This window comes from Bactrocera latifrons, unplaced genomic scaffold (genome assembly GCF_001853355.1).
Source record: "Bactrocera latifrons isolate USDA-ARS-PBARC rearing strain unplaced genomic scaffold, ASM185335v1 scaffold_226, whole genome shotgun sequence".
Lineage (NCBI taxonomy): Eukaryota > Metazoa > Arthropoda > Insecta > Diptera > Tephritidae > Bactrocera > Bactrocera latifrons.
The window spans coordinates 385,075-396,668 of record NW_017535808.1 but is presented as its reverse complement, the minus strand read 5'-3'; the positions used below and the strand labels follow the sequence as shown (position 1 = coordinate 396,668).

Sequence of the window (11,594 nt, the reverse complement as noted above, 5' to 3'; positions counted from 1 at the left end):
AAATTTTAATAAAAAAAATTAAAAAAATTGTTATTTTGTATGAAAGTTGTATTGATAGCAATTTTATATGTAAGTGTACGCTAACTAACCATATCTATAAAAAATAAGTGTTCAAGTATAAACAATTACATATGTATACATACATACATACATAAATATTTATGCAATGTTCTAAGCATTTCGTCAATCACTTTCGCACATACCACACCACCACTAATTAAAGGACCTTAAATCAAACACATACCAATGCAAATACCTCAACTCATGCGCCCACTAATAAATCATAAATCTTCATTTTTCACTTACTTCGTCCAATTCTCCTTGTAGAGTATATTCAATGACACCGTTATATCCCAGATATTCTCAATGGTGCGTTGTCGCACTTCCTGCGTGTCCGCCGACAGCGCCAACTGTGCCGATGTGACGCCATCGCCGCCGAGCAGTTCATCACCATAGCTGAAATCTACAACGCCCGTGTCGCCATGCTCATCGCTCAACGGTACAATGCCCTCGAGCATGGCATTGGCGGCAGCGGAAGCGGCATTTGACGTAGAAGTATAAGCAGTCGTGCCAGATAATGATGCTCCGGCGTCGGTGTGCGGGGCGTATGCGTTTTGTGACGATAACGCTGTGGCATTGTCCAGATGCATTTGTTCGGGTGAAGTGTGATAAATATTTTCCATATTACCGCCACCACGTTTAGTAGAAGCGAGTGTACGCTGTTGTTGCTGTTGCTGTTGGCGTTGTCGCTGCAGCACTGCATGATGACTGGGATGATGATGGTGATTATGATGATGCAGGAACGTTGAGTCTTCGCTCTCGATTGTTAGAAATATGAATGAACCTGTAGATGACAATAGAAAAGTAGTGGAGGTGAATGTGAGAAAAAATGTGTTGCTTATATTGTTATTATTGTTGTTGCACTGTTGATGATAAGGGAAATGAAGATGAATTCCCGGTATGCATAACTAAGGTGCACACAAACAATATAACGCGTGGAAGGTATGTGGCAGCAGCGAGTAGGGGTTAGACATTGTGCGCGATAATGAGGGTCCAAACGGAAGCGTCAAGTGTTGCTGAAGTGTCTGGCACTAGCAGTGGAATATGCGCTTCAATGGCTTATATATGTAAGTAGTTTGTTGTTGGTGTTATTACTTTTATAGTTGTGAATTTTTCAGGTTTATTCTTGTGTACTCGTGCCATCAACTTCGCTATCGCATTGTACTTGGCTTTAATAGCGAGCGAATAAGCACTAATGCTTACTAAAGCAGGTCTTTGTACGGTACAGTGGGTTGGATTTAGTGGAAGCTTGCGTGAAAATTCGCTAAAAAAAATGTCTTGTGGTCTGATTAAATATTCTACAAAATCTTGCGATTTGAAGTCTGAGTAAGCGATTTTACCTGAGATTTCAACTTTACACCATGCTTTGTAGACACTTGCGCATTCAGCCAACATTGTCTTAAGCTGAAAGTTTGTTACACCGGAAGAGTTTTCCTTACATTTATGATAGAGAAGCGATTTAGGTTCTCTTAAGTTAGGTTACACTCAAAAGATTATCTCACTTTGGAAGCACAAGCAGTAATTTTTTTTTACAGAAAAGTACTAAACATTAGCTCAGTTTTGGATTATATTTGTCAGCGATTGCATTCCGAAAAACTGAAAATGTAACTCCATAATAAGCTTTCCATTCGCTTTAGCATTTAACGCTTTATTCAGCTACTACTACCCTTAGCTGAATATGACAGAGTGTAACTGAGAGTGAAACACAACGGCTTTTTTCAGATAATTTGACATTTAGCGCTTTATCTTAAGCTGAATAAGAGAACAGACACAAAGCCTCGAAAATATTATATCCGATTCCACTTGTTGAGCTTCTTCTCGCATTTGTGTTGAAGTTGCTACTACACACTATATCAGTTTAGCTTTGCCATCGATTTAATTCTTCAAACACCGAATGTGCAACTCCATATCAAACTTTTTAGTTACATTGGAGTTCAGCGCTTTATTCAGCTAACATTTGTTTAAGCTGAATAATGCTGTATGCCAAAAAGTTTGGAAAGTATGTTAACCGATGGCGCCTGAGCAGATTCTTTTTCCTTTTGAAATGTGTTTATGATATTATTTACGCATTCAGCACTTTATTCAGCTAGAATTCGATTGCTAGACAATATATAAAGAGTATGGTTTGTACTCATTATAATTGTTTTGACCTCTTATATTCATTACGTTTGAGCTCTGTTATCTAAATATATGTATATCTAAAAAGTATGTGGATTCCTCCTTAAAGTGGTATAATTTCTTATTTTGCAATTTCAATTTTATTGTAGCAGTCGATTTGATATATAGCCACTCCCACGACAGCCGAAAAATGCCACGGATGTCTCATTTGCCAATTTCAAAGATTTGCTGAATTTACAAGGCAAACTCAAATTGGCGAAAAAATAATTAAGGATATTACATTTTTTAACTTATCTCATATCCTTAAGTATTTTTTTTTTTAACAAGTAAATGCTTTAGAAAAGACGCTCTAGATTATAAAACTTAGAAGCAGTATTGCTTTGTCTATGTTGCAGGCACACAGTGCCTAAGAGGCCAACTGTCAGTACACTAACGCCAGCTGCTGCTGTCAAGCAAACAAGAGTAGATAAGCGTTGATGAGTTACTTACACAAAGCAGCACAAACACATTCATGTCTATATATATACATATAAGTGTATATATGTAGGTACGAGCCAAATGTTATATTTGTAGAGTAAATGGAGCTAACGACAATAGTCCAACGCAAGAAGGGTTGCCACATTGGTTATATGCTTGTATAGATAGACAAGTGTGTACGCTCAACTATTATATTTTTAATGCCAAGCTCCAGCTGGGAGTGGACTTGACAAACTAGCTGTGCCACCGCAAGCACTGTAGCTGCTTAAAAATCTGTGGGCATGTAGAGTAAGTATGTCTGTAAGTGTATGTGTACACAAGCTGTGCACACTTCAAGTTTTAAAGCATGCTCACACTCATTAAACTATGCACACTACACAATCAGCGACTAACGGTAGTTGAAGTACTCGTGGTAATATAAAAAGTCAGCAATAAAAGGAGAAGTAGTGGTAGAAGAAATCTTATGTTGCCTCTTCTACTTTTTTGGTATATGTACATTTATATACATATATGTTTATTAAGATGTGCATTCTTTCAGATTTTTTCATTAAATAAAAAGTAAAGTATCGATTTTTGCTAAAAAAAATTATCCAACGAAAGCAAGTTCTTTATTTTCTATTTAAATCGTACCTAAATCATTTGAATTTTTTGAATAAAGAATAAAAATAAAACAAATAAATTTACAACTTTTAAAAGTATTATTTTTCATCCAATATTATATTAAAAGTTATTCACAGTTAAAGCTATGGATTAAATGTACTACATTCACATAGTACACCATGTCGTATGAGCAACACATAATGTAGGGTTTTTTATGTTAATAATCTTTGTATGGAAAACTTTTTGATTTGAAGAGCCACCTTCACAAAATTTTCGTGGTTTATTCGCCGAAACAACCATACAATCACTGAATAAATTGTTCAGATCGGACCATTTTAGCATATAGCTGTCATATACACTGGGCAATCAATCTCCAGAAAAACAGTTTTTTATACCCTTTCATGCTATAAGAAATGCAGCTGTGAAGGGTATTATAGCTTTTGTGCTACTGAAGTTAAGTTTTTCCTTGACTAAGACTTGAAAAAAAATACTTTTTTTTATGAAGCACCCTAGTATATACATATGTATACATGCATGTGTAAAGTTTAAAGTCCCTGTAAGTGTTAATTAACGCAGCAAGCATGCGAAAGTGAACACAAGTCCTTGAGACAACGTAATCGTTATTGCTATTTAGTATGAATGTTGCCGTCGTTGTAAGGCATGACTTTGAGTCGTGAGTGATCGGCTATTTAGTGTTGGTCAACTTGCGGTTGTGGACGGCGTTGACTTGCTGCTTTCGTCTTGAATTGATGTTGCTGTAAGACAACCATTTTTTATGGTCTTCGTAGATTGCACACTCTTCCTAAGCGCGCTTACTCTCACTCGCTCTGATTTTCTTCTATTTTTTTTTTTTTGATACTTTGTAAGATTTGAAAATTGTAAGCATTTTTACACTTGGCAGCGCAAGTTTAATTGCTTTGAGCGTCACGTCTTACGCTTAATAGCTGTCCTGTTGTCCAATGTTGCACATTTAAGTTTGCAAAAGTTGCTTCAACTATAACAATTTGTAATTGAGCTGCTACGAGTGTTGTTGCTGCTTGAACGATGTACGCAATTAACGGTAATTTGTATGCGAAAGTGTTGAAGCGTAGACTCTCTGTGTATGTGTATGTGTGCGTGTAGCTGCATAAATTGTGATTGGGTTGGACCACGTTGTGCTTGGAAATAAATAATTTATATTGTCTTGWCTTGTCTTATATTTATGGAATTTTTACGTGATTTTACTTCATTAAAGGTGTGGATGTGAAATTTTTAAAGATAATTTTAGAAAAAAATTGAGCCTCATATTATTGAGTGCCTAACTACCACTCGGGGAGACATTCTATCAGCTTAATTAAAACTTTTGTTCTAATAAGACACTCGTTAGATAAGACCGCATGTTGTCGCCGTCTTTGTTGATACTAGAAAATTGTTCACAAGATCCAAGTGGACGTGATGACCACATCAACTACCTTAGATTTGTGGACTTGGACGCACCAGCTACCATAAACTTGTGAGATATCAAAAAGGAAGTTAAGAAGTCCACAGCCGTACCTCAAGCAGTCAGTTTCACAATTGGCGAGCTCTGCCCTTTGCTGAAAACGGTCATAGTCGAATCGCGGTAGACCAGCGCAAAAGCGTGTCTAAGCCATGGTTGACGGTCAGTCAAGTTGTGCTATGTGTTTGTTAGGATTGGCAGGAATTAATTAAAATGAGCTGCTCCCCTATGGCCAAACTCTTAGTTCGGACTTCTAGAGTTAACAGTTGCACCATTTGAAGGAAGCAAAAATCCACAAGCGACCAGCTTTGGCCAATAAAAAATAAATTATGTTTTATCAGGATAAGGCCAAGTAACACATATCGCTTATGATCCGCCAGAAAATCTGTGAGATTCGTTGAGAGATTCTTTTGCATTCATCTTGTAGTTCCGATTTATTACCAAGTGATTACCTACAATGAGAAGAACAAAACCGCCTCGTATAAGAGACTCGCTATTTGATGACGACCCCTGCAAATGTGTTACAATTTAAGGGCATGCACCTAAAATTTCCGGTTCCTTAATTGGGAATGTGCCGCTGCCCAGCTGGTTGAGTAAAGGCTGATATCACCGCCAATAAGAAATGCGAAGGACGGGACAAGGACTGAGGCCAGTAAGTCTTTGGGGCATATACTAAAGTGGCCATTTAAGGAGCGCAAATTTGGTGTGGGATTTGTGGTGGGAGAGGGACTCCATTGGCGAGTACTGACATTCACCACGGTGGAGGAACGTCTAACCACAATTCGCATCAAAGCTAAGTTTTTCAACGTATCGCTGAATTGCGCCCACGCCCCAACGGAACAGAAGGAGGATGTGACAACAGATGTTTTCTATGAGCGCACCTATAAGAACTGCCACCGCCACAATGTCAAAATCGGGCTCCTTTATGWCATATTCCCAAATGGGTTGAAGCTGATCGACTTCGCCGGGATTCCAGCATAGAAACCTGGCTGTCTCCAGATCGAAAAGCCACCAACCAGATCGATCATGTTCTGATAGGCGGAAAAACGTGTCCATTGTTATTCTCATCCCCGCAAAATTACCTATGAACTTCTTTTCGTTCGTTAGCTTTGCATTAGGTGATCGAGTGATAGTAGATATTGAGCCAATAATTGCATTAATGATGTTGTTTGGAAAATATATTGAAGACTTGTTTGTAAAAAATACAATTTGCTTGTGTTTTATATCGAAATAAAGCACTTGGTATAAAATTTAACGAGTTCTTCACTAAATTACGAAATTTGTTTAATCTAAATCATAAGTAAGTGTCATTTTTTTACTCACCCAATAAAGTGTAGGCTAGCAGCAATGCACAGATCCCCAGATTCGTTAACAGAGCGGACCAAATTGTTTGTGCCTTCTGTTTGCGATGCCTTTTATGCTGTGACTTGGTTGTTGATGAAGAGTGGCTACTACCGAAACAACCGCAGCACTTTGCCGAGCGCTTTGAATCCACGTTACTGCTTGTTGTTGCAGCACCGGAGCTGCCCATGCCAACGGTGGTGTTAGACTGATGACTGCTACGCCCCATATTGGCATTGTTGCTCGTATTTAAGCCAAGCGCAACACCGCTGCTGCTATTGAGTAGACCCACAGAGGGCGGTGGTGGTGGTGGTAACGCTTGTTGCGTGGAATGTTGCAGTGAAAGCACCGTTATTGGTGTCGTCTGATGCTGCAGCATATCGCTGTTTAGTGAGAGTGTGGCAGGTGGTAATTGCTGTTGTTGTTGTTGTTGCTGTTGCGCATGTGACGCTGATTGATAACTACTGGTAACACCACTCAAATAACCACTAGACATAGTTGAGGCGGGTAACGATAGAGCAGGCGCTTGCATTAGCGTCGGCGGTGGCCCCGGACCCATGCCACTGCCGCACATACTCAAAGTAGATGGTGGCAGTGTAAGTGGTGTTGTTGCCACCGATGCTGCGGCGGCCGCTGCGGCAGCATTCGGATACTTGAGTATACCGACAGGCATTGGGGTGGGCGCATTAGCTGTGGTGACAGCCAGCAGGCCGCCTTCGATGTCCTCGAGCGTGGGCATGGGCAGTAATGGTGTCTTGAAGGTGCTTGTGCCGCCACTGTTGGGTGTGCTGCCACCGCCCGCCATCATTGATATGGTTGAAGGTGGTGGTGGCGGCAGCGGTGGTGAGGCGGTTGATGTGGATGACGTGGATGCGGGCAGCTGACCATGTGGTATAATCGGTATATTCACGTAGGTGGTCGTCTGTGAGGCAGGCGACGACGCTGATGTGTCTGCTGAGGTTGTGGTAATGCTGCTGCCACTGGGTGTGGCATAGCCGTTGGTGTAACCGCTGTCGGACAGCAAGTTCGTTGGTGGTGGTGGGAATTTCTGCTGTTCGATGTTCATGTTGCGGCAGTGAGATGTTTAGTGCCTGCGTTTGTTATGCAACGTTTATTGGGATTACGGCAACTGGGGTGTGATTTAATGCGCTGTCCATCATTTTCGAAGTTTTTGCAGATGTAATTGTTAGTGCTTTCAGACAGATTGTGTTTGTTTGCGGCTTACGTTTTTAGTTCTGAGAACACTGCAAAAAGAGAAAAAGAAGCAAAAAGTTTTATAAATATTTTCTTAAGAGGTATCGGTTATGCAGGGCTGATATTGTGGGAATCCTTCAAAATTATGTCAAAAGGTATTTTGTGGAACCTTTCGATCTCCTTTAAATGTTAAAAAAAAAATAGTATAAGTAACTAATCTTCACGTATAATCTACTATCTTAGTTCAATTAGTTTCTCTTTTCAACTTTCTTACTTCCAAAACCAACAATTTCCAGCGAAACATCGATCGATAATGTTGTTGTTGTAATAAGAGATTACTCATCATGACTTTTTCTTCGACAGATCGATATAAATCCCGCTTTGAGTACTTAAAATATATACAATAAATGGGGTCAAACCCAATTTTAATGGCATTCAATTTTTACTGGTAGTTTGCAGTATTTTTGTATCAACCTAGAAGCGGGCATTCTGGATAACACTCATTCTTTCAGTTTGACTGACATATACGTAGGTTGCCTTTTACATTTCGGGATTTTAGAACTCTAGTGTTGCAATCTGGAAACTGACAACTTGATCGAAAAGTTTTCGACTTTTGACGGCATAGATTCCCAAAACGTTTTGACAAACGTTCTCTACTTGTGTTGTTTACAGTAACTTGAAATATTCATCTCGGCCAAAATATGGTATTAAATCACGAACACTTTCGTCGTGAATTACCTAACCAACAGTCTATCGGTGAATTTTATTTAGTTTTTGGCGATGAGACTTCATCAAAAAGCAGTGCTTATCAAAGGAAAGGTGAATTCAATTGAGGTCGCATATTATTTCTAGACGGATTTCGTGAAGGTCGTTCAAAAAGAGTTATTGTTCTGGAAACTATTGATACTGTGTGCAAACAATTATTACCAGATCGTCATGTTACCTATCGTGAGATAGAGACAACTACATTTGAGTGTCAAAAATATTTGTTCACAGTTGATCCCACACAATATGTTAAAGGTTTGTGTCGATAAGTCGGGAGAAGTGTTAAAAATAATATGGCGGTGCTGCGAAGCCGCATCCAACAAAAATTTTTTCGCACGAAGTTCGTCGAAGCATATGGTTGCCTCTTTTTTTCTAACAACTGAACATATCTCAAGCATAACACTAGAACAACACTGAACAGTAAATTCTAAGTGGTACACAATCATATGTTTGCCAGTTGTCTTTCAAAAAATCAGAAAAACCAACTGCCGAAGACGGATCACACTTCACCAAGATAATGCGAGTGCTCTAACATCGACTGAATGAATTGCATTTTTGAGCATTTAAAATACCGATTTGATAAATCAAATACGGAGGGTATGGTCCTGACGTGGGACCAAATGACTCAAACTTTTATTTCCATATTTTAAAAATAAACTAATTTTTATAAACATAAAGATTTTTCGACACCTGAAGTGACGGTTGTTGCATTCAGAACGCATGTTTTGTTGATACCGCAAACAAAGTGCCAAAAGTGCTTTGAAAATTGGTTCAAACGCATTCAAAAATACCACATATAAGTCTTGATTGAGAATATTTTGAAAAAGATTGGAGCGATTTTCTATGATTAAAATTTATTTTTGTTCTTTAATCCCGACATAAAAAAAAGGCAATCTACACAGCAGCAAGCAATATTTATCTTTAAGCTAGTACATCGGCTTTTGTTTTGCTTTCCATCGTCAGCATTATTTATTTAGGGATCTAATATACCTTAAATATCTTAAATAATAAGCTCAGATACAGATTCTCCCACCAGGCCGAATTTGAGCCAACAGAAGGAGCGGCGAATGGCTTTATGATGGCAACAGAATCGTATGCATTCCTGGACCCATTAAAAGTATAAGCTGATTTGCAATTGGTCTATCTTAAAAATCTTGTTCTAATATGAAATCGGTCTCTGGGCAAGGGAAATATTCCATTATACTTGTAGAATAAGGGAATGTTTTAGTGGCTACATGACTCACGTAGAATGACGATTGTCATATGATGCAAGGACATTTAAAATTCTCAATGCGGCTTAAAAAAATTCTAATAATAAGGTGAGGTGGAATTTGACTCTTAAGCCTGTTACTTTGAACTCACATAGCTTTTGAAATGTAATAATTCGAAATTATGTTTTTTAGTTATTTTTTCTTTTTGAGTTTGTTCGTTATTTAACAGTTAGTAAAGCAGCAGATTTTCACGCTAAAACATTTACATTTCTGCATATAAACTTATCTTTCTTATAGCTGACCCTTCAATTTAACCTTGACTAACGCATATATATATTTACAATTGCATTTACATATGTATATACAAAGTCAAGTAGTGATGTTCTCATGCCAAAGCATGTACATACGCCTAAATGTAGGCCATATATTCACTCATGTATGCCAAATAAATTGCCGCGCTGCTCATGGTATGCCAAATGCACGCATGCATATGCGAATCTACGCAATTTCAGCTCAATTTCACTTCAAAGCAAACATAAACATACATATACAGGCGCAGACATAAAAGCATACTTCAAAATCTGCCTGCATACCTGTCAGATAAGGTTTCAATATACCAAAGCACTTTATTGCACAGACGCACATATACATACACATGGTTAGATATTTTTTTATTTGTGTGAATATGTATATTTGCGCAAATTCTTCACATGCCAGCAAGTGTATACTTTTTTGCAGCAAGCCAACAATTTGCCCATATTGCTTGGTGCTCCTAACAACCGGCGCGAACCTGCTAACCTTCAGCGCTGAGTTGGATTTGGCGGCAAACACGTAAAAATAAGTGAAATAAATGTAAATAAATAAATAAAAGCACGCACTCACTTAATACAAACGCCATATATTTAATTTGTATGCGCTGCTGTTGGTGCATATGCATGCGTGTGTGTGGAATTTAAGTGAAAAGCAAACATTTCGTGACAGGCATTGTAAGGTGAGCACTCACATACTAGCCATACATACGTGTAAGTATGTATGTCGCTGAATGCGAAAATGTAATCCAGTCAAAGGCAAACATTGGTAAGCGCATGTGTGCAAGTCTGCTTTTAGGCGCATACGCAGACACCACTACTGCTGCAAATTTAATTAAATCTACAAATGTTGGTGTGTTGTTTTTTTATGTTTATTTTTGCACTTTTTGTTAGTTTGTCTAGAAAGAATTTTTCGCCACAACAATATGGACGAACTTTCTGTGCGCTTGCTTTGCTAGTTGCTCTCTGTATTTGTATAGCGCGACATGGTGGACAGCGTGGCCAAGAGACTAACCTGTGTACTGCTGCTGACAGTAACGGGTATTTTGTTACACACCAATTGCACTTTGCTAAAAAGTAAAGCCCTTGAACTACTCTCTGCCGCAACAATGCTACAAATATGTCCCATACATTTAGGCGCACAACAGCTGAAATGTGTGGACCACACAGACATAGCGTCGTAAAGTTTCAACGAATATTGTACATTGTTTTGACAAGTAAAAGTGGCGCTCAAGTGCACGCTCAAAAGCATGCTATTCGAGTTGTAGCAAATAGAGTTGTGCGAAATGTGTGCGCGCGCCTAAATGTATGTTTTTTTGTGGCGAAATTGCGCGCTAAAAGGTAAAGCAATAGTTTATAGTTTTATTTTAGAAAGTTTTGCAGTTTAGTACTGTTATTTTAATTACTTAGCAGAAATTGTTTGAAATCATTGCAAAGTTCGAATTTGGTTTCTATTTGGTTTCTATTTGGCATTATTTCAGGGTTCTGACAGTCAATAGTTTCAGTAAGTTTGAAGCTACAAATATTATTTAATTAATTTCAGCAAATTGACAAAATTTGTATTATTTCATGCGAATTAAAATCGGAGGTACGTATACTAAGACTGGAAATTTTAGCTCATTGTGTTTTAAAGTGCTCATATTAGCATTGCAACGCCACATTGGTCAAGCAAAAAATTAAATAGAGACTTTAAAATTCAATGGAGGGTAACCATTATCACTATAACAGAGCTGGCGACTTTAGAGCTGAACCGGGATCAAAAATATTGTTTTTTTAAAGCCTGTTTCTAACTTTAAGCCAGTTTCTACTTTCTTCCAAACATGTCATAAAATCCATTAGAAATTCGGAAATGACTTGAAACTTGTAGAGCTCTTCATTGGTTGCATAATACCAAGTTACAACCGAAAGGGTAGGCAAACTCGGTCATATATTGAATATATTTAAGTATATGTGGCGGTTAAAGGTGTCATTAAGTAAAACACTATTTAACCAGCTACTTAATTTTATTATATTAATTTACTTACAAGTAAATCCGACTTACAA

The 11,594-nt window shown here is 38.2% G+C and overlaps 1 protein-coding gene across 1 annotated transcript in view; it reads right to left on the bottom strand.

Moving 5' to 3' along the window:
- LOC108968701 overlaps positions 1–11,594 on the bottom strand; it is a 172,707-nt gene that overhangs the window by 9,891 nt on the left and 151,222 nt on the right. The window contains exons 3-4 of the mRNA XM_018932876.1: positions 6,056–7,317; positions 307–844 (exon numbers count right to left, since the gene is read on the bottom strand). Of these exons, the coding sequence (XP_018788421.1) occupies positions 307–844; positions 6,056–7,139 (1,622 nt within the window). The 5' untranslated portion in view covers positions 7,140–7,317. The remainder of the gene's footprint in view (positions 1–306; positions 845–6,055; positions 7,318–11,594) is intronic.